The following is a 27,915-nucleotide window of genomic DNA, read 5'->3' on the forward strand; positions in this document are numbered from 1 at the left end:
AGATTTATTTGTGAATGATGGTGACAATACAGATAAGAAAAGTGATGAATGTGATACCAGTCCAGTCAAAGCAGTTTTTCATTAATGCCATGCAGAGTAATGATCCAAACAGTAAAGGTGAGTTATCTGTAACCCTAGAGAATAAAGGTGAAAACATTTGGGACCAGATTGATGATAACATAGATAAATGTGCATTTTGGAATAAGTTAGCTGTGGTTAGTCAAAATTTGTATCCAAATTGGTGGAATGAAGTGAAAGAGGATCTAAGTAGGAAGTGTAATTTTGACAGTAATATATTTTGTGTTCCTTGTGTGATGTTAGTTGTGCTATGGAATCCATTCATTGTGTTCAATCTTTACCTGATAACATAAGTAACCAAAGTAATGCTATCATACCAGTAGAGGTGATAAAACCCTGTAAAGAGTGTCAATGTAGCATTTGATGAAATTGAAAACAACAATTTAGAGACAAGATCCAGTATAGTAAGAATTTTGTGGAAATGTCCATTGCATGTGTAAAGATAAGAGGAGCTACTGGCAAGCAAACCAAGTATGTAAAGTGTCAGTATTTTTAACTTTTAGTACAGAAGACAAGACCATTGAACATGGATGCATGACGATCCCTAGTCTATACGAAAATATACACTATGTTTGCAGATTCATAAGACTAAATAGTTGTGTTTTGTTTATCAGGAATGTAGTACATAACATGATGTGATTTCTTAAGTTCTGTTTCACCTGTTGAGTGAGTTAAAATCTATGATACACTATATAGTTATGTTTTGTAATAGATTTGGGCTTTAGAATTTGATACATATATGCCATGAGACTAAATGAGTAGATCCTTTTGCAATTTTGAAATGGGACAATGTTTACAATTTGTACTGTAAAAATTAGGAACAGTATCTTAGTATATCTGCGTGTATCACCTTGCTAGTTCATTTTTTTCCCTTCATTTAACTCTGTTTTTCAAAATTTCATATGTGAATACTTTTTAATCTCATCTGACATAAATCCTACATAATTGCTTTTGGAGTATAAATAGGGAGAGCATATGCAGTGTGATGTGAAGAAGGTATTGAAAAGCATATTTAGTACACCAAACAATGTGAATGCTAGACAGGAAGTTACCTATCCACTGGAGCATGTGATGAGAACCGTAGGGAGGAAACTGAACAATGTGGGTAGATCCACTCCCCACACTGCAGTATGACTGTACCTTGCTTGACCAGTCAACTTACAAGAGATCATAGGTGCTGGGTAATGTACTTAAGCATCTGCAAACTACATCAGTGTTGTGACTGAGATTTGTAATTTTTTTTATCAATTGTAAATGAATCTTCTAGGTCTTTAAGTATGTTGGTTAGTTTGTATGGACAATTAGCAAATAGTGTGGAAGATATTTACTAGTATAGACAAAATAACAAGAAGTATACATGTCCACTTTCATACACTGATTTTGGTCCTGAAGCTACTTGATAATGTCATCATTCAAAGCTATTTATGACTCTGTTTACTTGTATTTATCCTGAGTACTGCAATACTGTATCTGACTGGAACTTGAGTTGTGGGCAGACTCATGCCCATGGTCATCACAACTGTGTGTGTGTGTGTGTGTGTGTGTGTGTGTGTGTGTGTGTGTGTGTGTGTGTGCACTCAATAAGAGATGCAACTACTGATTGAGGCTATAATTACTCTTTACATATAATTGAACTTATTGATGTGGTTATGAACTTTATTCATTTTATTGTGGCAAAACATTTTTTGCTGATTTGTACCCGATGTGGTGTGGATCATGGGTCGGTCCCACACTGTAAGCTTAGGCCCTAATATTTGTTTAATTCTTTTGTCCTTTCATGAGTCAACATACCCTTATGTACTCGTTTATGTGGCTGATTGATTCTTTGCTATAATCCTACTCATGACTGAGTATATTCTTCTGATCTGTACCCATCATTGTGAGTTTTTCGAGTCGGCTCACTCGTTGTACACTTAGGCTCTGGATTTTTTTCTCTTCTCTTTTGAAGATTTTGAAGGTGTGATTTTATGGTAATAAACTTGCAATTTGTACTTCTAGTAATTTACCTTATCACTGTATTTATTTCTAGAGTTTAGTATTATAATGTTTAGTTTTGATTTTGTAATTTTTGTCTTGTGACAGTATGTTCCACAGATCTGAAAATCTGAATGCCATGTCCTGATATACGTACAAATTATGACTTGTAAAGTAAATATTTTTCTTATGTTTTCTGTAATATGTTACATATCAGATACTTCTGTATGTCTGTATTCTATCTTTTGGCATCATTGTGTACACAATTTGGTTAACCTTATAGTCTGTCACAAAATATTGTAAACATGTTGTTTCCAAATTTTGTGGGGGGGGGGGGGGGGGGGGGGATAGGACATCCTCCTCTAAAATTACTTTTCCTGAACAGAAATGGGTGATACCAAAATAATATTTACAAATTTTTGAACAGGTTAAATTATCTCAACTAGCCGAATTGCATATGATTTTGTACACAATGTATTATATTTTGAGCTAAAATCTATAAAAAGAAATTACTTTATTTTTATTCTTACAATCAGTATGTAATAGCTCTCATGTTTATTAATTGCGCAATCTGATGATGTTTACTATGCTTATTCCAGGATTCATTTATAAAATAATCATATAAATTGGCAGAGATTCATTTGCCAAGAAAATTTGTAAACTCTTTTGAATATTGTTAGTACTGCAGAACGGATTAGTAGTGGGCAAACTTCTGACTTGACCAGAAATGTTTTTATGTTTGACAATAACAATGTACTTTTTGATTTTGAAGTGGAAATTGTACAGACAGTGTGATATAGGAAAATGTGAAAGAATAAAAATTACAGAAACAGAAATTACTTCTCAGGCAATTCTTTCAAAAGTTGTTATGTCAACTGGAACCATGACAACCTATAATATCAAAAAAATTCAGCTTCAAGAATCAACCCCTAGATGTGAAGAACTAAAACCAAAAACAAGAAAATAAGATATGTAAAAAGTTTATAGTAAATCTTACTCCTTTCAAAGCTTATTAAAAGAGTTAATTATGAAGTGAGTGACAATCAACAAACGATGTGAGGGAGGGGTAGATTGCAAACTCTATTATGTTCTTATTGTAAGTGGTCCAGTTTCTGTGTGTATTTATAAGGCTAATTATATAATTAATAAGTGTGGAAATTTTCTGTATATCTATGCAGTTGACTAAATGTTATGCCATTTCTGACGCCTACCCACTTTGAATGGATCTCTCTCTGGTAATGACTTGTACACTGGAAGCTCAACATAGTGCTGACACCTCTCAGTGAGTTAATGAGCATACTTATTAAGAGTGAAAAGAAGATAATTTTGCTCCGGGATGTTAAAAATTAGGATATATGTATTACCTTGCACTATAGAACTTGCATACCATACAATACTTTGATTTTCGTGCATTTACTGTCAAAAAACGAGGATAATCTGATGTACATAAGAAATCATCAGCATGCAACAGCCTGAAAAATTAGAAAATGTAAGTTACAAAAGAGTGTATGTTTCTATTTCAAACAACAGTGTTAATAAACTGATGGCTACTGACTACAGAGAAATATTTTCTATAAAAATATATGTGACATATTATGCTATTCACAAAAAGGATTTTTTGTTATCCCTTTTAAAGGTTTCAAAATATAAATATCACAATAAAATGTATCATAATGTAAGAAGTCGATCAGACAAAATATTTTTATCTTCAAAATAAGTAACTTAAGTTTGTATTTTATAATAGATTAAAATGTTTTATGGTGCTATCAGGTTACCACACTGAAGACATGATCAAGACACTGAAAATACAACTTACTGTCACATTACACAAAACAAGTAGCAGCTGCCAGAATGAGATTTTCACTCTGCAGCGGAGTGTGAGCCGATATGAAACTTCCTGGCAGATTAAAACTGTGTGCCACACCGAGACTCGAACTCGGGATCTTTGCCTTTCGTGGGCAAGTGCTCTACCAACTGAGCAACCCAAGCATGACTCATGCCCTGTCCTCACAGCTTTACTTCTGCCAGTACCTCGTCTCCTACCTTCCAAACTTAACAGAAGCTCTCCTGCAAACCTTGCAGAACTAACACTCCTGAAAGAAAGGATACTGCGGAGACATGGCTTAGCCACAGCCTGGGGGATGTTTCCAGAATGAGATTTTCACTCTGCAGTGGAGTGTGCGCTGATATGAAACTTCCTGGCAGATTAAAACTGTGTGCCAGACCGAGACTTGAACTCGGGACCTTTGCCTTTCGTGGGCAAGTGCTCTACCAACTGAGCAACCCAAGCACGACTCATGCCCTGTCCTCACAGCTTTACTTCTGCCAGTACCTCGTCTCCTACCTTCCAAACTTAACAGAAGCTCTCCTGCAAACCTTGCAGAACTAACACTCCTGAAAGAAAGGATATTGCGGAGATATGGCTTAGCCACAGCCTGGGGGATGTTTCCAGAATGAGATTTTCACTCTGCAGTGGAGTGTGCACTGATATGAAACTTCCTGGCAGATTAAAACTGTGTGCCAGACCGAGACTTCAACTCGGGACCTTTGCCTTTCGTGGGCAAGTGCTCTACCAACTGAGCAACCCAAGCACGACTCATGCCCTGTCCTCACAGCTTTACTTCTGCCAGTACCTCATCTCCTACCTTCCAAACTTAACAGAAGCTCTCCTGCAAACCTTGCAGAACTAACACTCCTGAAAGAAAGGATATTGCGGAGACATGGCTTAGCCACAGCCTGGGGGATGTTTCCAGAATGAGATTTTCACTCTGCAGTGGAGTGTGCGCTGATATGAAACTTCCTGGCAGATTAAAACTGTGTGCCAGACCGAGACTTGAACTCGGGACCTTTGCCTTTCGCGGGCAAGTGCTCCACCAACTGCACTGCCATGTCTCTGCAATATCCTTTGTTTCAGGAGTGCTAGTTCTTCAAGGTTCGCAAGAGGGCTTTTGTTAAGTTTGGAAGGTAGGAGACGAGGTACTGGCAGAAGTAAAGCTATGAGGACGGAGCATGAGTCATGCTTGGGTAGCTCAGCTGGTAGATCACTTGCCCGCGAAAGGCAACAGTCCCAAGTTCGAGTCTCGGTCCAGCACACAGTTTTCATCTGCCAGGAAGTTTCAAGTTGCAGCTGGTTTTGTACTTTGTCCATTATAAATACTATTTTACATTGTAATCTCATATCTAGCATGATTACATAAATTTTGTGTGAAGAAAAATGTAAAAACTAATTATTGTGAAATTATAAAATTATGGGATGTTCTTGGTTTTATAATGAGTTGCCACACAATGCTCATCAAAAACTAGCCCTTCTGATAATTAGTGAATAGGACTATGTTAGATGATTACATATGGCTGATTCTATGGGAGCCAGATTGAAGATCCATACCTTCCAAATGAATAGAAAGGAAAAATAACCAGTAAGATGATGACATGTCAAAGAAATAAAAAGACTGTCACTCTAACGAGTTCAATATTGTTAAAAAATTACATCTTCAAATTATTCGCAAATTCTGAATGATAATCTAGAAAGCTGTGGCACTGACAGTAGCTCAACAAAACGTTTGAATTCCTTGTTTTAACATCAGAAAATAAGCAGAAATAACATGAGTAACAATAAAGAAATTTCTAAGTGCATTACTAAAGAGCTACTTTACTCTCAGATTACGTATAGAAAGAAAACAAAATGCCACACTTTGCCGATTTCAGTTTTTTATTACCACACACAATAAACTACTAGGTAATGAAACAAAGAACCCAAAAACATTTTCTTTGGTAATGTATAGTCAAGCAGTACCTTATGAAAGCCGGCTGGTGTGGCCGTGCGGTTCTAGGCGCTTCAGTCTGGAACCGCGTGACCGCTATGGTCGCAGGTTAGCTTCAGAGGGAATCCTGCCTCGGGCATGGTTGTGTGTGATGTCCTTAGGTTAGTAGGTTTAAGTAGTTCTAAGTTCTAGGGGACTGATGACCACACATGTTAAGTCCCACAGTGCTCAGAGCCATTTGAACCATTTTTGAACTTTATGAAAATGATAATTAGACATCCTGCACCAAATATCACACTGAAGAGTTAGAATATACCCTTAGTGATAATGCTTGTGTCAACCATATGGTGGTGGTGTTTTTTTTTTTATTTTTTTTTTTTTTTTTATACTCATTTGCAGTTATTAATGTTGTGCACTGGTGTAATACAGTGGTGGTTGATACGGAAAGAGATGCTATGTGGAACATTGGTATACCAAACTCTACACCAGAGAGCCTTATTGTTCATACACCAGAAGGATGTGCACATTTTGTTGTGTAAGAATGTATACACAATGTGTCAAGTAAAAATTGTAGCCCAAATTCCGAAAGAATTGTGGAATCTTCTAGGTGTAAAGAATTGTGGAATCTTCTAGGTATAAACTTCTGGTCGACTACTTAGCCCAGGGGTCCTCAAAGTATGACCCACGGGCCAAAACTGAACCGCAAATACCATCAACCCAGCCCACAGTAATGGCTCAGACATGCGTGATATTCGACCCACCATGATTTTTTTGTTACAGTCAATCCTTGCTTATCATGCGCCTCCCATTACAGGTAATTTATCTCAATGAGTAGAAGAAAATGCAAGAAATTGCCTTGCCTAATGAAGGCTATTTTGCATTAGGAGCCTGTTTGGTGTAATTTATTTTAGTCTTTAATAACCATTTCAAAAACGCCTTCTGGCCTTGATGGGTCTTTTTGGCCACTGTAAAAGAACATTAAGTCATGCATTCCCCCATAAACTACCACTCTGTAAAGCAGAAGCTCCAACGATGCTGTATTCCGTTAGCTGTGTTGATCACAATGTGCCTCACACAGCGATTGTTGTCACTCATACTACTACTCAGGATTTCACTACGATGTTGCAAACTCTTTACAACAATGTTGCAAGATCTTTCCTTCGCCGGTACATGGTAACCCAAATTTTCCCTTGCACTGTCTGTTTATGAACTGCAGTTTCCATTTGTCATTGATAACTAACATGAATTCATTTAAGACGCTTGTGTGGCAGCAGCTGTGCGTGCCATGAATTTAATTAACAATAACTCTATGTTCCATTTTCAACAGACTTTGAAGCACAGGCATAAACAAATATCTTTAAACAGCTTCCTTTAAAATATATTGCACTATAAATAAAAAATTACAATACTGTATTATAAATCTGTTTGAGTACCTATTTCTTTTGGAATTCAATGCATTGATTCCTACAGACAAAGTATTTCAATTAATGAGGGTTAATGATGAGTAATATTCAGCAACGAATCATGCTCATTATGTGAAGTAACACTCTACAGTGTAAAATTTACAATGTGGATAAATTGTATAAAATACTTGCAATCACTGGCTGTTTTTATTTTATGACCAGTTAAGAAACACATTTATTGAGAACTGTAGATTAAAACTGAAGAAATTGGAAAAACGTAGGAAATTAAGGAGATTGGACATGGAAGAGCTGAAGGAACCAGAGAGTGTTGACAGCTTCAGAGGGAACATTACACAATGGTTGACTAGAACAGGGGAAAGGAATACAGTAGAAGACAAATGCGTAGCTTTAAGAGACTATAACAGGGGAAAGGAATACAGTAGAAGAAAAATGTGCAGCATTAAGACGAGACACTGAAGGAAACAGAGGATAAAATAGCTAAAAAGACAAGGTATAGCAGGAATCCTTGGATAACAAAAGAGATACTGAATTTAATTGATGAAAGGAGAAAATTTATAAATGGAACAAATGAAGTGGGTGAAAGCAAATACAAACATTTAAAAAATGAGACTGACAGGAAGAGCAGAACCGGTAGGCAGGAATTGTTAGAGGACAAAGAGGAAGCATTTGAAAATGTTGACTGCAATACTCCTTTCAAATCCTGAAGGTAGCAGTGGTAAAATACTGGAGTAAAATGCTGTTTACAACTTGTCCCGCTACCAAGCAGCAGTGTTAAGGGGCACAAAAGGGAAGCAGTGACTGAGAAGGCAGTGAGACAAGGTTGCAGCCTACCCCGGAAGCAGTGACTGAGAAGGGAGTGAGACAGGGTTGCAGCCTACCCCTGATGTTATTCAATCTGTACGTTGAACAAGCGGTAAAGGAAACAAAGGAACAATTTGGAATACAAATTAAAGTTCAGGGAGAAGAAATAAAAACTCTGAGTTTTGTTGATGACATTGTAATTCTGTCAGAGACAGCAAAGGACTTAGAAGAGCAGTTGAATGGAGTGTACAGTGTCCTGAAAGGATGATATAATATGAACATCAACAACTGCAAAACAAGGATGAAACTTCCTGGCAGATTAAAACTGTGTACCGGACCGAGACTCAAACTCGGGACCGTTGCCTTTCGTGGGCAAGTGCTCTACCAACTGAGCTCTCCAAGCATGATTCACACCCTGTCCTCACATCTTTACTTCTGCCAGTACCTCGTCTCCTACCTTCCAAAATTTACAGAAGCTTCTCCTGTGACCTTGCAGAACTAGCACTCGTGAAAGAAAGGATATTGCGGAGACATGGCAGTGCAGTTGGTAGAGCACTTGCCCGCGAAAGGCAAAGGTCCCACGTTCGGTCTCGGTCTGGCACACAGTTTTAATCTGCCAGGAAGTTTCATATCAGCACACACACTCCGCTGCAGAGTGAAAATCTCATTCTGCAAAACAAGAATAAGGGAATGCAGTCAAATTGAATCAGACGATGCTAAAGGAAGCAGATTAGAAAACGAGACACTTAAAGAAGTCGATGAGTTTTACTATTTGAGCAGCAAAATAACTGCTGATGGCCAAAGCAGAGAGGATATAAAACATAGACTGCCAATGGCAAGAGAAGTATTTCTGAAGAAGAAAAATTTGTTAACATTGAATGTAGATTTAAGTGTTTGGAAATCTTTTCTGAAGGTGTTTGTATGGAGTGTAGCCATGTATGGAAGTGAAACATGGACGATAAACAGTCTAAATAAAAAGACAATAGAAGCTTTCAAAATGTGGCGCTACAGAAGAATGCTGAAGATTAGAAGAGTCGATCATGTAACTAATCAGGTGGTATTGAACAGAATGGGGAGCCAAGGAATCTGTGGCAAAACTTGACCAAAAGAAGGGATCGGTTGATAGGACATATTCTGGACATCAAGGGACCACAAATTTAGTATTGGAAGAAAGTGCAAGTGGTAAAAATCATAGATGGAGACCAAGAGATGAATACAGTAAGCAGATTCAGAATGATGTAGGTTGCAGTAGTTATTCCAAGATGAAAAGGCTTGCACAAGGTAAGAGTATCATGGAGAGCTGCAACAAACCAGTTTTTGGACTGTAGACCACAACTACAAAATAATGTAGTTGAACACTTTAACTGTAATTAATTATATGAGACTTCCTGAAAATTTACTGTAGCCAAGTGACATACAAAAGCAATTCACACAGTAAAATTAAAGAGACTTATGTTGCTGTAACTTAACACTAACAACTGTTTGCAGTTATGGATCAAGTTTACTAGCGGAAATTATCTGTAGTGACTTCAAATGTTCAGCAGTTAGTTTTGATTTGAAAATATTTTCTGTACATTTATTTTGGAGACCCCCCCCCCACAGACATAAGTAGTGGCAAAAGTGGAGGAAAGTCACAAGCAAACTTACACAACTGATCAGACTGTGTGAGTGGAAGATTCTTATAAAATTACAGTTTTTCTTCATAAATCTTGCTACATTGTAAATCAACCATTTCCATTTGAAGTTCTGGATCAAAAGTTTCTATATTGGTATTAAAAGAATTTTGAAAAATCTTGGTATATTTGCAATTGCATCAAAATCTGAAAATCAATACTCAAAATTTATTTTTAAAGAACTCAACAGTGAAATCTACCAAAAATGTGTGAAACATTTTTTGGTCAGTTGAGACTGAAACAAAACAGTTTTTATGTGTAAAGGATTTAATAGGAGTGTAGAAATCAGGCCTTAGGTGGTTTTTCTCCTTGTAATTTAAATTATGTACTTTTAATTTGTATAAAATTATAACTTCAACAACCACTCATTTGGTTTGTAACTCTGCCAAAGGACGATTCCTTTCATTCAAGAAAATTGTGATTGTTGTTCATAGCTCAAGAAATTACATCACAGCTTTTCCACAGCAAAGGCAGTGTACTACTGTATAAGATGGTAAGTCAATATCTTCAATAAACTCAAGGAATTGACAATGATTGAGTGACTGTAACGTTGTATAATTAACAGCAGACATGACTGGCTTTACAATTTCTGACATATCCAAACATTTTCTGCACAAAGACTGTTGATGAATGATGCAATGCACTATTAAGTTTTGACCCACCATCATTTTCTACCAACTCTGACACAAGAGCAATAAAATCTTTATTTTTATCTTTTTTTTTCTACGCATTTTTCTGTCACTTTCAGATGTAATACACTTTAAGTTTTCCACTAAACAGTATTTTCTCCTCCTCTAAATATTTCTTCCCCAATGGTCATGGCCTAAATGCTGTGAACATCAAGAGGCTCTTCATACACTTCATAATTTTTGTTTATCCTTCGAATAAAAATTAACACCTGTGCAATACGCGAAACATCTGTTGACTCATCCACAGCGAAAGAAAACTACTCTAAGTGTCAAGTTTTCTCATACAATTGAGTTAGTATATTTTCAGCAATATCACTTACTCTTCGACGCACAGTTTTTTGCTGACAAACAGGTGTTTTTACATAGATCAGCTTTCTCTGGGCACATTTCTTCAACTGATGCAAGCATGAAACCCTTTATTAATTCACCATCAGTAAATGACACAAGGAAGTAACAAGGTTTTTTGAAAGGGCATTACAATGACCAGCAAGAGTGATATTTATTTGCAGCAATCTATATGAAAAGACATTAAGGCTACATCTGAAGATCAAACAATAAGATCTTGACTGCATAACGACAACTGCAGTGCCACTCCAGTACTAGTGTATCAGGTCTCAATAAAACTTAAAGAGAGTCTATAGGTAGGTCTTGGTCCTTGGGAATGCTTTACGCTTTGTAAATAGCCACTAAACAAGATGAGACTTCTTTGTCAACTGGCAGGTACTGAAAATGCTCTTGCCAACAAAGATAATCAGTTCATAACATTAAATATGTGTTGATATCAAAACACCATAGACAAGGAAACCCAGCAGAGTGAGTGATGAAAGAACTATGCCATCTTTGTCAGACCTTTTCTTCCAACAAACATCTGAGATGGGCTAACTTAACACCCGACTCCAAAAAAATTTTAAACAAATTACCTCATTTGAGTACATCATGGGTGAAAAATAATTATTTAAGCCATTACTTTCCTTATTAGCTTGGCAACCTTCTGAGAATAGTAAATTGTTCATTGATGCTAGGTTAGTGTTTCAATCTTTTGATTCTACATGCTAACAGAGGTTTGTCAAAATATGACAATAAAGCTATTGAACCAATGTTTTGTACTGGTGGATCAGTAATGGCAAAAAGTCATGTTAGAACTGCCAAAATCAGTACAAAGACTAGAAATATTTTGCTTGTATGAGGTGCCTTTAGTAATAAGCAAAATCCCTCATCCCAAGGCCTTATTGTTGAAAGACCTGTCACATGAATCATTAAAGAGCAGTATAGTGTAGACCATGCAAAACAAGTTTTGCATCCGAAATAAGTGTAGGGCAGACAAACATAATGTTAGTTACCAATTTTTTGTATTTTTCTAAGTTCTTTACTGACTATTAGTACAGTTGCAATATTTTTTTTAGGCAAAGTGTTATTGGTTTAGGAATTTACTGATCCATACTCAAACTGTAATTTCCAGAAATAAACTCACTATGAATATATCAGGCTACTGTGTAATGGTGGACACCTAATCAAGTGCACGTATCATATTGTTCTAGAGAAGAGTAATGATATGAAGTCTATGTTGTAATATGAGTGAATTGTATGGATCTCAGTTAAGTACAATAGTGGGAACTGGAACATACTGATAAGGAAGACGCACATCTCCTGTTCTGTAGGATCGTGACCATTTCTATCCTCTGGGCCATGCAAACAAGCCCTGCTTGCAGACTGATTATGGGGTTGTGGGGGGTGGGGTGGGGGTGGTGGGTGAGACTGTCTATCTGTCTGTGAGGACTGACTGGTATCATCTCTTTGGTTCCAATTTTCTATTTTCTTTTCCTTGCCACACAGTCCAAACACTGCCCTCAGCCACTCTATTCACAAAGACAATACCACTGTGCAAACTTGTCCAATTTATGTTCAAATCTTCAATAATACATATTTTGTAAGCCCATTTCATATCTAATCACTCAAAGACCTTGCTTAGGGAGGGAGTGCAGTATTACTCAGAAACCATGTTAAGTGAAATTTTCCTCCAGATCCCCAAAGGCCATGTTTAAAGAAGAAGTACAACATTATTCAAAATTTGTTTTTTCTACAGAGTTGTGGCATTTTTCATATTTTTATGGGGAAGGTACAGCTCGAAACAAGATTTAGAAAGATATAGGCACTACAAGTACAGTTCTGTCAGCCCACAATTTAAGCTCATAAAATAACACACTCGTATAATGGCTTATATTCCACTACAGATATGAAATGGTGCTAAAACAAATTGTTAATGATACAGAAGGTAAATTTTGATAGTCTGGTGCGTGAACCATTTACAAGCGCAAGTGAACTGTTGTAAAATAATGTAGATGTATCAACAATCATATAGGACCATGGGCAGTTCTGGTCGAGATTGCTGTGTTGTAGGCAGTGGTACCCTCCAGTTGTACTGAACAAAATGTAAGTTCTTGTATCAGTAATATTTAGGTACTGCTATATCTGGAGTTGTGCAAGAGAATGGACTCCATATCTGAAATGTGGGATGCATTCAAATTTAGGGATCTGTAATGTCCCCTTGATGGTTCTATTATGCTGAATGCTGCTGGAAAAGGCACACTGAACCTTAAGGAGTAGTATGTACTTCACATTGCACTGTGCGAAGCATTCTATAGAAATTATAAACAATCCTTAATTTGAATGAGGATGTTTGTAATGTCTGATAGTACTAGATGGATCAGTATTGAAATATAAAGCTTGGATGCTTAACAGGAACTGTTCCCTTCTAGTAGTACACATAACTACTTGAAACTAAACGTTGTTACAAGAAATATAAAACTGTGTATCACTGATGGGTCATGCGGACCAATACTGCAAATTTCTCGGGTAAAAATTGTGCCTGTAAGAACAAACATGAAATAAGTGTCTTGCCATATTTCTGTTAGCAAGTTTACACTTTGAGAAAAGGAACTCAGTACTTCCATTAAATTGTTCACAGCTCGTGGTTTAGTGGTTAGCATTGCTGCCTCTGGATCATGTGGACACGTGTTCAATTCCTGGGGATTTTCTCCACCCGGGGACTGGGTGTTTGTGTTGCCATCATTTCATCACCATTCAGCAAAATGGCGAGACTGGACAGTGAAAAGATTGGGAATTTGTAGGGGCATTGACAACCATGCCATCAAATGCCCCACAAGCCAAAAAACATCACCACAAGGACTGTGAATATTTAACAGAAATTGTACTGTACTTGGGTTGCAGTTTTAATACCTGATTACAGTCTGAAGTGTTATACTGCAGAAAACAGAAGAGGAAGAAGATGTGTTCCTATTTTTGTTAAAAACTGTGTCATGTGTAATTCAATTAATGTACATGATTTTTATCTAAACTAATATTCTGAAGCATTTGTCATTGAGCTGTCAGTAAATAATTCTTGTTGTTAACTGTAGCGATATATGGGGCACCTTCTGATAATCTCGGAATCTTCATTATTAGTAAAATATTGAATGGTCTCTTTGACCATGGTGGTCAGAGATGTAGTATTAATCCACATCTATATTTATACTCTGAAAACCACTGTTCAATGCATCGCAGAGGGTACATGCCTTTGAACCAGTTACTAAGGTTTCTTTCCATTCCATTCACATATGGAGTGTGGGGCAATCTCTTTTGTAGACTGACTGCACTTCTCAAGTATTCTACCAATAAATCAAAGCCTGCTACCTTCTTTACCCACAACTGAGTCTGAGATCATTCCATTTCATATGCTTACAAAGTGTTACACCCAGGCATTTGTGTGTGTTGGCTAATTTCAGCTGTGACTCACTGATACTGTAGTCATTTATCAAGATCTGACAGAATATTTATGCAGCTTTTTTCAGACAGTACTTCATTATAAGTAACCACATTATCTGTAAAAAAGTATGAGGTTATTATTAATATTATCTGCAAGTTCAGTCATATGATATTTGCCACAATAGAACTGAGCTTCAATAGAAGATAGTCGGACACATAAATGAAGAAACAATTGAGGTGTTTAAATCACGCCTCAAAATGTGAGCTGGAGACATCTACATCTACACGGCTACTCTGAGCCCCACATTCAAGTGACTGGCAGAGGCTTCAATGAACCACTTTCACACTATTTCTCTACCATTCTATTCTTGAGCAGCACGTGGGCAAACTGAATACTTAAATCTTTCCAAGTAAGCTCTGATTTATCTTATTTTGTTACAATAATTATTTCTTCCTATGCAGGCAGGAATCAAAAAAATTATTTTCACATTTGGAGGAGAAAATTTGAGATTGAAGTTATGTGAAAAGATCTTACCACAACACCTTTGTTTTAAAAGATTACCAGCCAAGCTCACAAACCATAGCTGTGACATTCTTACCACTGTTTATTATTTGTAATCAGGAGAACAAGAACTCTTCAGAAAATTTGCACTCTTTATTGCCTATTAGTTAATAACTTGCTGTTTTGTTTGACATAAAATTAAATATAGGATATATAAAACCAATACTGACTAGAGATAGGCAAGAAATTACACGTTTCTTAAAACCTTAGTTCCTAGCATTTTTTTTCTCTCTAATCTTGCTACAGCTTTACATGACGTGCTTTCCTTTCTGCAAAAAAATCTATTACCTCATCAAATTTCATCAAACGTTCTACTACATAAAAAATCGAAATGTTGTTACCTAATACTGAAAAATCTGTTAATACAAATAATACCCAAGACTGGTGTGGTGAGACTGTTTTGGCACAAATGGCCATTTTTATAAAACGACAGAATATAATCCAATAAATACCAATATCAAATGCGTGTTAGGCCTACTACAAGCAAAACGCTTGATATTAGAAAATAGTTTCACTTTTCATTTATAGGCACCAGCTTCTCAAGCATGAGATCGAAAAGTAGTATTACGAAATTTTTATATAAATTTGGAATCGCCTTATTCTTCCATAATTTGCATGATGTCACCGTTTCTTCTCCTTCCTCGTTCTAACAAACAATCTTGTCATCACCAATTCTGTAGCTATTGCTACCACTGTCAAAATTTGTTCACCGATTAACTTCACTAACCCTGCCAGAATCACAGGTTTAGTTATCCCGCGATTATTTCCCGGTTAGGCATTATTACGTGTTCGAACAACACGTTTTCCGCATTACTTCCAGAATAGAACTTACGCGGCTGCTAGCCGGGGACTGTACTACTGGTCCGTACTAGTGTAGCAATCTGGCCAAAAATTTCCTGTCAAAATTTCATTTTCTTGGACACGCCGAGATGATAATACGTGATCTTTCTCACCTGTTATTCCTGTCAATCGTTTATTTCCATTCTGGTAGTCTGAATCTATGGATTTCGCTATTAATTATAACAATGCTGATCTTTCGCAAACCCAATCAACCACATAATCAGACAGCAATTGGCATTCAACCGTTCGGCTTTACTCCCTCAGCTCGTATAGCCCCGTCCCCTTTTGTCTGCGGAAAGTTTATTTCTAGATACGACGAGGATTCTCCTGACAGAAACATCACGTACACTACGCATGCATTCAAAAGTCAACTTATGATTCATTCAGAAATCAACTTAAAGTGTGTTCAAACATGTTCACAACCAACATGGAAGCATTTCAAAATCATATGAATAATCGCTAGAAAAACATGCGCTGGATGCTAGGTGCTTTGTGAAACAAGTTTTTTTCCTCAAGAATATGAATTTGGCGCCTCCTTTTCCTGGTAGCATCTAGCTGCTTGCCGCGACTGCTTGCACAGCCAACAGCCACATTCCTGTTGCCAGACACGGGACAATCTACTACTAAAACGTGACTCAACTGCGCAAGTGCATGAGACCGCGCATAAATGCTAAAACAAATCAAATGTAAACAGATGCGACTTCACGCTCACTGGAGGTAATTTGTTGTTATGAAGCACTGCATAGTCTTCCTAAAGCCTTTGACACGTTTTCAATTGGCAGATGCTTGTATGAGCAATGTGTGTCATTGTTATATACGGCGCATTTCCTTTGCAATTTCAGTTATTTTCGTAATGTAATTTCTTAGACTTTCCCGGCATTTGATGACATCTCGTGGAAATCGGGTTTTCTGCCGGATATCAGCGTCTTCCAAACACGATATTTCGACGTCATTACTTGACGTCTTCATCAGGTGATCCCTGAGACTGGCTGCTTGCTGGACCGGGTCGCATATTTATGCCTGCCCGGTGCCTGGTGTTCTGTTTGCCGTTCCCTAGTCGGTCCGCGCCCGCGAGTCGCGCTATCCTGCCACTCTAGGTGTTCCCTATTCCGTTCGCGCCCACTCCGGCCGCCTCCAACTGCGGTCGTGGCCTCCTGGTGTTGCCTTCTCAGTCCGCACCCATGAGTGGCGCTCCCCTGCCGCTCTGGACGTTCCCTATTCCATCCGCACCCGCTCTGGCCGCCTCCGACTGCGGCTGAGGTTTCCTGGTGTTCCCTTCTTGGTTCATGCCCACAGTGTGCGGATGTCTGAGGCTCGTTGTTGGTGTTGGAAACATATTTTCTCCAGTATTGCTTCAGCAGTTCAAATGCCGGGTTCCACGCAGTGCTTAGCTGGTATCCTGCTTCCCAGTTAATCAGGTTTTGTGCCATCTTTATTTCTATAGATTCAGTGATGACACTATCCCAGAACCTGGGGGTCTGGACCATGACCTTGGTGTTCTCATAATCCATGGAATGTTCCAACTCTAGGCAGCGTTTTGCTACTGCTGATTTTGTGGCCTGCCTTAGCCTGGTATGTCGCTGGTGTTCCTTACATCTGATTTCCACCGTTCTCATCGTTTGGCCAATGTAGGACATACCGCATTCACAAGGAATATTGTAAATGCCAGGCTTCCTTAAGCCCATGTCATCTTTGACTGTTCCAAGTAAAGCCCTGATTTTGCTAGGTGGGCAGAAGACACTCTTGATGTTATGTTTCATTAGTATTCTGCTGATCTTGGCAGAAACAGGCCCGGCATACGGTAAAAATGCCAGCTTCTTGATTTCTTCTGCTTGCTCATTCTCCGGTGTATCCTGACGTCTGGTGGGATGTAGAGCTGTGCGGATGTCCCTGGATGAGAATCTGTTGTTAGCAAACACTTTTTGAAGATGTTCAAGTTCCTCTGCCAGGCTGTCAGAATCAGACAGTGTCTGGGCTCGGTGTACGAGTGTTCTAAGCACCCCGGTCTTTTGTGCTTGGTGGTGGCAGTTGTCGGCCTGTAGGTATACGTCTGTGTGTGTTGGCTTTCGGTACACACTGTGGCTCAAGTTGCCATCCGCCTTCTTCTTCACCAGGACATCCAGAAACAGAAGCTGACCATCCTTTTCTAGCTCCATGGTGAATTTAATATTCGGATGCCTTGAGTTCAGGTGGTCCAGGAAGTCTTCCAGTTTTTCGCGACTGTGGGACCAAATGACAAATGTGTTATCAACGTATCTCAGGAAGCATGTTGGCTTGTAAGTGGCAGTTGTAAGAGCCTCGTCCTCGAACTTCTCCATAAACAGGTTGGGCACTACTGGTGACAGGGGGCTACCCATCGCCACCCCTTCAGTCTCTTCATTGAATTGACCTTCAGATAGGAAGTAAGTCGATGTTAGAATATGCTTAAACAGATCTAGCACAGCTCCATCAAACTTCTCACTGATTAAGTCAAGCGTGTCCTTAAGGAGCACTCTGGTGAACAGGGACACCACGTCAAAACTGACCATTAAATCTGCATCTGAGAAACGTAGGTTTTTAAGACGTTCCACAAAGTCCAGTGAGTTGCAGATGTGGTGTGCACACTTCCCCACATATGGTGCCAAAATTTTCTTGAGATATGTAGCAGCTGGGTAGGTGGCTGCCCCAATATTGCTCACAATGGGTCGTAGTGGTACACCCTCTTTGTGGATTTTAGGTAGTCCATAGAGTCTGGGTGGTACTGGTGCCTTGGATTTCAGTTGTTTGATGACTTTCTCAGGCCAGCCGGTTTCCTTCAGCAGAGACTTGGTTTTTCTGTCCACCCTGTCAGTTGGATCCTGCTCTAGTGGTTTGTAAGCCGGGTCCTCCAGAAGTCGCCGGATCTTCAGGTCATAGTCACCTTTCTGCATTATGACTGTGGAGTTCCTTTTGTCTGCTGGTAATACCACTATGTCGTCTTCTCGTAATCTCCTGAGGGCCATCTTCTCGTCTCTTGAGATGTTAGACTCAAGCGGCCTGGCTCTGGTAAGGGCTCTGCACGTCTCTCTCCGAATCTCTTCAGCCGTACTTGAGGGTAGTGTGTTGACGACTTGATCCACAGAGCTGATGAAATTGGCTACCGGTAGATCTCTAGGAGTGACAGTGAAATTTAGGCCCCTGCCAAGAACTTTCAGGGTGGCGTCATCCGGCGTTCTGTCACTCAAATTTACAACCTTGCGAGTGTCATGATTTTGTTGAACTCTGCTGTTCAGGAGTTCAAATTTTGCCAATTGTCGGGCTGTAGCATTGTTCTTAATGCATGCTGCTGGTGACCAAGACACTCCATCAATTCTGTCCCAATCCTCTTGCGCTAGTTTGGCAGAAATGTACAGACGTAGATGTAACAGCTCCCTGGACGTGACATCAAGTTTATGGTGGATGTCACGGACTCTTTCTCTCACCAGAGCGATGCTGGCTTGGTGTTTGATCCTGTTGGCCGCCCTAGACGTAATATGATGTTTGATTTTGGCAAATACAGGCACCACATCTCCATCTGTGCACCTGAGGAGGAAGTTGAGTGAGCCCACCATCCTCTCTTTGCGTTGTCGCAGCTTGTCCAGTTTCTTCATACTGCAGCACGTTTCCTATCTGTAGAGTCTTGTGATGTAATTCCTTAGACTTTCCTGGCGATTTGATGACATCTCGTGGAAATCGGGTTTTCTGCCGGATATCAGCGTCTTCCAAACACGATATTTCAACGTCATTACTTGACGTCTTCATCAGGTGATCCCTGAGAATGGCTGCTTGCTGGACCGGGTCGCATATTTATGCCTGCCCGGTGCCTGGTGTTCTGTTTGCCGTTCCCTAGTCGGTCCGCGCAAGCGAGTCGCGCTATCCTGCCGCTCTGGATGTTCCCTATTCCGTCCGCGCCCGCTCTGCCGCCTCCGATTGCGGCTGAGGCTTCCTGGTGTTCCCTTCTTGGTTCATGCCCGCAGTGTGCGGATGTCTGAGGCTCGTTGTTGGTGTTGGAAACATATTTTTTCCGGTATTGCTTCAGCAGTTCAAATGCCGGGTTCCACGCAGTGCTTAGCTGGTATCCTGCTTCCCAGTTAATCAGGTTTTGTGCCATCTTTATTTCTATAGATTCAGTGATGACACTATCCCAGAACCTGGGGGTCTGGACCATGACCTTGGTGTTCTCATAATCCATGGAATGTTCCAACTCTAGGCAGTGTTTTGCTACTGCTGATTTTGTGGCCTGCCTTAGCCTGGTATGTCGCTGGTGTTCCTTACATCTGATTTCCACCGTTCTCATCGTTTGGCCAATGTAGGACATACCGCATTCACAAGGAATATTGTAAATGCCAGGCTTCCTTAAGCCCATGTCATCTTTGACTGTTCCAAGTAAAGCCCTGATTTTGCTAGGTGGGCAGAAGACACTCTTGATGTTATGTTTCATTAGTATTCTGCTGATCTTGGCAGAAACAGGCCCGGCATACGGTAAAAATGCCAGCTTCTTGATTTCTTCTGCTTGCTCATTCTCCGGTGTATCCTGACGTCTGGTGGGATGTAGAGCTCTGTGGATGTCCCTGGATGAGAATCCGTTGTTAGCAAACACTTTTTGAAGATGTTCAAGTTCCTCTGCCAGGCTGTCAGAATCAGACAGTGTCTGGGCTCGGTGTACGAGTGTTCTAAGCACCCCGGTCTTTTGTGCTTGGTGGTGGCAGCTGTCGGCCTGTAGGTATAAGTCTGTGTGTGTTGGCTTTCGGTACACATTGTGGCTGAAGGTGCCATCCGCCTTCTTCTTCACCAGGACATCTAGAAATGGAAGCTGACCATTCTTTTCTAGCTCCATGGTGAATTTATTTTTGTTTTTTTCTCTCCCTTATGTTTTATTGTTGAAGTATTATTCTGCAGTAGTGGGATACAGTAATATCCTTTGTTAGAGTATCGGTTCTTACCAGTCAAAATTACAAAAATTTAACTGAAAACTAAAACAATGAAAAATTCCCGGAATTCTAAAAATATCCTGGTTTTCTCCTGGATAAAAAAATTCCCGGGTTTTTCCCGGATCTCACAGTTGTCCCAGGTCCTATACACCCTGTTCTCCTGTTGCCTCCAGTAAGAACTGCATCTTGGTCTAATATTTTGTGGAACAATCCAGTAAAGGTTTACTGGGTTGTTCCACAAAATATTTCTTTCTAATTTGTAAAACTGACAAAATAGCCGCTTTGCAAACAGCAACATTTTCCATCTCCTCATGCCTCTTTTTTGGAAAAGAAAAATGGTTGGTGATGGTTCATTTCGTTTCTTCGTCCTCGCCAGATTTTCTTTTAGGGGACATGGTAAAGACATGTTGAGCTGTGGTGTTGCTCTGCCACTCTCGAGTCCTTTTCTTGTAAAGCATCTGGTGAATTTTTCTTACATCTTGCATGGTAGGTTCGTTACACCTTAGTTTACAAAGGGATGTCTACAATCAGGCTTCTTTGGAAAAGCCTTTGCTTTGTATCTGAAACAAAGTCCCACACTCAAGTACGTAGAAGCAGTATCTGTACATGCAGATAAAATAAAAGGGATGATAAGCACGACAAGCTAAGTTAAAAAATCAAGTAGTGTATATAAAAAGGAGTGATTAAACCACATGACTGATAGAAAATTTCACTCCTTTCTCCAGTGGTTGCTCAAAATTCTCCCCAATGGACAACTTCAGTGTAACTGAAATTGGGAGCAATCTGGCAACTGTGTAAATGAAGTGCATAGTATAACTACATGCGGCCACGTGCACTCCTTGCTGCTCCCTGCGATATCTACTGCATTTAATACAAATTTTCTACACTTTTCCTATGCACTACACTTTTCCTTTGTTTCCATACAGCTACGAGTTTCAATTTTACAGGAACTGTCCATTAAATTGGTCAGACTACACCACTGTGTAGAGGAGAACATAGACTGTACCACAAATTAGTTGAGATTCTGTGATAACAATTAATGTCAACACAGTTTTCACTACATAACATTGCTTTAGTAATACTTTTCATGTTCTTATCTTTCAGATTTGGAAATATTTCTCTTTCACTGATCAGGGTGCCTTTTCCATTTCTGGGAGGGACTGTCGCCCTCAGTTTGGTTCTGGTCATTTGTAACTACTGCTACAGACTCAAATTCTTGCAGAATTCCTACTATTTCAATTATTCCCACTCCATTTGTACCAGCTTCTTCATTTAAACCATCCACAAAATCACTCATATTCTACGAAATTCTCATGTAAATACACCAACAAACACACTGCTGATCAGCTGAACAGTATTTATTGGAGCATTTTTCGACAATGTGCCAGCAACAAGAGCTTCATTGATGCATATTGCATTCACTACAGAGCAGCCAAAATAGCTCTGAATAATTAAAATATACCTTATAATTGTAATAAACTGAAAGACAGCTTTGAATGTCTAGACTGGTAAGTCTGTAGCTTGGCATCCCGACATGGTATGGTGACCACTGCGCCTGTCGAACTTGGCCCCTTTCACAAGCACTGTTCATTTAGGAGGCTTTGCAGTCAAAAACAACGTGCACTTAGTGGCTTTAGCAACTGAACATGATTTTCTACAGCCTTTATCAATGATGTATAGTGGATTTTGCACCCTGAAATCTATTCCATCACATAGGAACTGAAAAAAATCTGTACAGCTATGTGCCCAACTCAAAATCAATTAAAAATGTATTTAGGGCTTTTGTATCTGGGCTATGCACTACACCAGAATTCCCAACTTTTTAAAATGAATATAAAATTTTTCTATTGAAAATTTTTTTAAATTCCTGTTAAAATTATTTTTGTTTCATGTTACTGATGAGTTAGGCAGTTTGTTACACCAAATCACACCATTGAGAAATGGACTTCAGTCTAATGTTTCTAATTTTGCTATTTGCCAAAAACAGCCAAATTTTGTCCAGGAGTTGTTGTTATGTACATTCTTACACTTCCTTGTTTCATCTGATTAACTGAAATTGATGCAAAGAATATGCTGTTAATTATTTATGTTGCACAGACACTTGAATATATAAATCTTATTGACCTCTGTAACAACAATATTCTGTTTGAGTGTATTTCTGTTGCACATCCCCTAAGTCAATGCAGTGGTTAAAAAAAGCATATAGACAGATTGTTAGTGGTTGGCTAGGGACTATTCTTGACAGCTAAATACGGGGAAATACAAGCTACACCTGATATTTCTACATACAAACTTACCATAGTTTACTCACCAAAGATCAAATTAGTTACCAGTTTCTGTTGCCAATATACACTGAAGCACCAAAGAAACTTGTATAGTCATGCGTATTCAGATGCAGAGATATGTAAACAGGCAGAATAAGGCGCTGTGGTCGGCAACACCTATATAAGGCAACAAGTGTCTGGCACAGTTGTTAGATTGGTTACTGCTGCTACAATGGCAGGTTATAGAGATTTAAGTGAGTTTGAACATGGTGCTATAGTTGGCACGCAAGTGATGGGACACAGCATCTCCGAGGTAGCAATGAAGTGGGGATTTTCACGTACGACCAATTCACAACTTATTGTGAAAATCAGAAATCTGGTAAAACATCAAATCTCTGACATAGCTGCTGATGGAAAAGATCACGTAAGAATGGGACCAACAATTACTGAAGAGAATTGTTCAATGTGACGAAAGTGCAACCCTTCTGCAAACTGCTGCAGATTTCAATGCTGGGCCCTCAACAAGTGTCAGTGAACAAACCATTCAACGAAATGTCATCGACATGGGCTTTCGGAGCTGAAGGCCCACTCTTGTACCATGAATGACTGCACCACATAAATCTTTACACCTCGCCTGGGCCCGTCAACATTGGCATTGGACTGCTGATGACTGGAAACATGTTGCCTGGTCGGACGAATCTCGTTTCAAATTGTATCGAGAGGATGGACATGTGCGGGTATGAAGACAACTTCATGAATCCATAGACCCTGCATGTCAGCAAGGGACTCTTCAAGCTGGTGGAGGCTCTGTAATTGTGTGGGGCTTGTGCATTTGAAGTGATATGGGACCCCTGATACGTCTAGATAAGACTCTGACAGGTGACACGTACGTAAGCATTCTGTCTGATCACCTGCATCCATTCATGTCCACTGCGCATTGCGACAGACTTGGGCAACTCCAGCAGGACAATGTGACACCCCACACATCGTGAACTGCTACAGAGTAGCTCCAGGAACACTCTTCTGAGTTTAAATACTTCCAATGGCCACCAAACACCCAGACATGAATATTATTGAGCATATCGGAGATGCCTTGCAACACGCATTCAGAAGAGATCTCCACCCCTCGTACTCTTATAGTTTTATGGACAGCCCTGCAGGATTCATGGTGACAATTCCCTCCAGCATTACTTTAGACATTAATCGAGTCCATGCAATGTCATACTGCAGCACTTCTGCATGCTCGGGGGTGCCCTACACAATATTAGGCAGGTGTACCAATTTCTTTGGCTCTTCAGTGTACTTTTTATATTATTTACATAGGAGTGATAAGAAGAGTCAGTTATCAATGCCAGTAACTGAGAGTTTTAGACATTCACCTGCAGGCCCTAATCATTGAATTATTTATTGATCTCCATAATAATATTCATTTGTTTAGGTCAGTAATAGATGTTAGTTTGAAAAACAAAACCTCTAATAAGGAATTGTCACAACCCACAGACTTGTCTGAACACAGCAGTGCTCTACTAGGCTGACATTTAAACTCCATAATGCCTGACACTGGTGTTGTCATGAGCTAGTGCAGAATTAATTGTTCACATAGTGCTCCCAGTGCAGTGTCACATGATGTAACCAAGTGAACTGCAGCTGTCAAAGCAGTTGCATGCCCAGCTGCCAGAGGCACTGTGTTTTTGTGTATTTATTCCTTTTATTCCTTGTTTCATGAATTTTTATATCTTGTTGTTTGCGCCTTGTTTTCTCACTGTTACTGGTGACTACATTCACTAATTAAAAAAAAAAGTTTCAAATGGCTCTGAGCACTACGGGACTTAACTTCTGAGGTCATCAGTCCCCTAGAACTTAGAACTACTTAAACCTAACTAACCTAAGGACATCACATACATCCATGCCCGAGGCAGGATTCGAACCTGCAACCGTAGTGGTCGCGCGGTTCCAGACTGAAGCGCCTAGAACCGCGCGGCCACACCAACCAGCTTCAGTAATTCCCTTTGACAAAGAATTATGTTTTCTGCAAGGGATCAGTATGTTAAAATATGGATCTTTTTTCTATCGATTAGCAAGGATTTCAGTACACGATGTACCAAAAATAAAGTTCTTACACCTCCAGATGAATGTTTGATTGCTAGTTTTCTGCTAATAAACACATCCAAGCAAAAGTTACCGTATTTACTCGAATCTAAGCTGCACTCAAAGCTAAGCCGCACCTGAAAAATGAGACTCGAAATCAAGGAAAAAAAATTTCCCGAATCTAAGCCGCACCTGAAATTTGAGACTCGAAATTCAAGGGGAAAGAAAAGTTTTAGGCTGTATCTCCAAATTGAAACAAAGTTAGTCCATTGTAATATGCGACACAATTTAGGTCGAATGAATGACGATACAGCTACAGTAGTTTGGCTCGAGTCGTAAGCTTAGCAGTTAAGCTTTACCAGGTAGTCATTGCTATGCGTCAGGCGGTCCGTCTGTATTTATATGGGTACCCTTCCTTATCCATGTGCTTCGTCTGGTTTGAATTGATTGCTTATTTTTCTTTGATCTGATAAGTGCCAGTCTCTTTGTAATAGGTGTTTACGTCACTCTAAGCTGAAAATGCATTACTGTACTGTGTCATACATTGTTTGTCGCATTCTGATAGTGCGTGTTTACGGCCTGTTGCCGCTTGCTTTTGTGCGCGCTACCACTGCTTAAAAGAGAGAGAGAGAGAGAGAGAGAGAGAGAGAGAGAGAGAGAGAGAGAGAGAGAGAGAGAGAGAGAGAGGAATCGTCTCATTAGCGAAACAATGCAAGAGACTGCTATTTGTTGTTACTTACACTGCTGCTTCCTTTGATAATGATCAACAAGAACCAAATAATAGACAGCGTATGATAGAAGATGTTCTGAACGAGAGTTAAGCGAAAATTTTTCTCCGTTTGAAAATCTTTGCAGGCACCTCTTTAGTACATTACATTCTGCACAGAAATTAGAGTCATCTTAGATTTAAAAATCTAGTCACTTGCCATGCTTCATTTCTGACTGTATCACTATTAGGCATAAGAATAATACCAATATAAACATGACATGATATGTATATTCTTCCGCGTTTGCTGTTGTCTCACTATAGTTTCGTAGTTTATTAGGCAGATAGGATTTAAATGAGATGGCAGCAAACACGAAACAATACATGGCAAAATGTTTATATTCATATTATTCTTATGGTGAAGAGAATACTTCATAAAAGTTCCTATTAGCAACTATCTCTTCTCACAGGTACGAAAAAATTCACAACGTAGAGTTGGCCATTATGACAAACATGTCAAACAGTCTTGCCAGTCGGATTTTCGTAGTACATTGAAATGCTGCTACATTCAAAGATGAACAATACAGAATTTGTATTTACTTCGTTGGATAATGCATGAAAATGCAGTGGTCGAAACTCAGGGTGGAGAAGAAAGCTCGTCTTCCACCTTTTTTTTAATTTACTTACTGACGCAGAGGTTTTGGTGCCAGTATTTATCTTTGTGCCTACAAAGAATGCCTGTGTAGCGCTACATATATTCGACGGCAGAAGTTAGTTGTGGCGGCATCCACCAACATTTTTCAGAACTTCCGATTGCTTTGCACTCGATTCTAAGCCGCAGGCAGTTTTTTGGATTACAAAAACCTGTAAAAAAAGTGCAGCTTGGATTTGAGTAAATACGGTAGTCAGCCGAAGTTGAGCTGAAAGCAACAAGTGGTAACCCCGATATGGTCTGGAAGGAACTGAACTGCAACTGATTTTGTAAGAAGTGTATGGGATCTTAGAAGAATCAACAGTGTCGAAACTAGAGGTACAGTTACTTCCATTTTGGCCTAATAGCCCCGTACTGTGGTTTTCACAGGTGAAAGCAAGTTCTTGCTACAGCAAAATCACAGCTGATGCAACAAAGTTCACCCTCGTAGTGAGCCAACTGTATCACCACTTCGCAGCTGAGGTGTAACGCATCATCACTGGACCCCTGGAGGCTAATTTCTATGAGAACTTAATGACAGAATTGATATGGAAAGTCACTGCCTCACAAGAGAAATAGTATATGCCAAATTCTTAAGCAACAGGATAATGGAGACATTGAGTAATTGCAATATCTAAAGCATCTGTGCAGCAAGGTAGATATCGTCATTATACTTATTGCATACTCTGTCTATTACACACTCTGTGGAGTGGCAGATTACTACCACAGGTAAAGGCAATAGTGGCATCTCAAACAAATTTGTCATTGGACACTATGGCAGAACTGGGAGACTGCATACAGGAAGCCATCAACCCAGCCCAATTTTGCACAGTTGTGGCACAATGCAGTAGTACAAAAGCCACAGTGACAGTACTGCATGCCAATTACAACTCACTCGCAGCAAAGTTGGAAATATTATGCTTGCAGGTTGGTGGGCTGTTGTCATAAGGTGGCGCTATAAGAAACAAGAGGGCGCTACCGCAGATATTCGAGGAGCCCGTCAGCCAGCAACACTAAATCTCCTCAGGTGAGCAGGCTGTATGTTGGTGCCACTGGAGTTTCGTCCAAATGCCAGCATCTGTCAGTCATAGGAGCAACCAACTGCCCATCACCATCTCATTGTCTTTTCATTATCGACAGAAGTCCTGGCCTGAAATACCTGGTGGACAATGGTTTGGACCAGAGTATCCTACCACACTCTTCAAAGCATCAGTGCAGGCCACCAACTGCCTTCTGTCTACCAGCTGCCAACAATTTGACTATCGTGACCTACAGCATCCAGAGAATGGACTTGAACTTAGGTTACACCATCCATCCACCTGGAATTTTATTGTCACAGACGTTACAGAAACTATAATCGACACATATCTCTTGGCACATTACAACTTATTGCCGGATGTGGTGAACGCCCGATTGGTTGACAGCATTGCCAAGTTAACTGTCACTCTGTTTCACCGTAGCGCAGCCATCCACTACATGATACTCATACAGGCACAAGAGGGTGAGTATGTTTCTCTACTAAGTCTTTTTGTGAAACCCCAGGAGTGCCTACGCAAATACCGCACAATATGGTGCACCATATCGAAACAATGAATGGATGCAGTGTTTATTATGCACTTAATGCAGCAACAGTGTCTGACCATTATGCTGTGTCATTGTTAAGGGACTATAACT

The 27,915-nt window shown here is 39.6% G+C and overlaps 1 protein-coding gene across 1 annotated transcript in view; it reads right to left on the bottom strand.

Annotated features, from left to right (window-relative positions):
* Positions 1-27,915, bottom strand: part of LOC124616243 (snRNA-activating protein complex subunit 3-like) — a 152,483-nt gene that overhangs the window by 17,971 nt on the left and 106,597 nt on the right. The window contains exon 5 of the mRNA XM_047144547.1: positions 3,417-3,524. Coding sequence (XP_047000503.1) covers positions 3,417-3,524 — 108 coding nt within the window. The remainder of the gene's footprint in view (positions 1-3,416; positions 3,525-27,915) is intronic.

The sequence above is a fragment of the Schistocerca americana genome, chromosome 5 (genome assembly GCF_021461395.2).
Source record: "Schistocerca americana isolate TAMUIC-IGC-003095 chromosome 5, iqSchAmer2.1, whole genome shotgun sequence".
Lineage (NCBI taxonomy): Eukaryota > Metazoa > Arthropoda > Insecta > Orthoptera > Acrididae > Schistocerca > Schistocerca americana.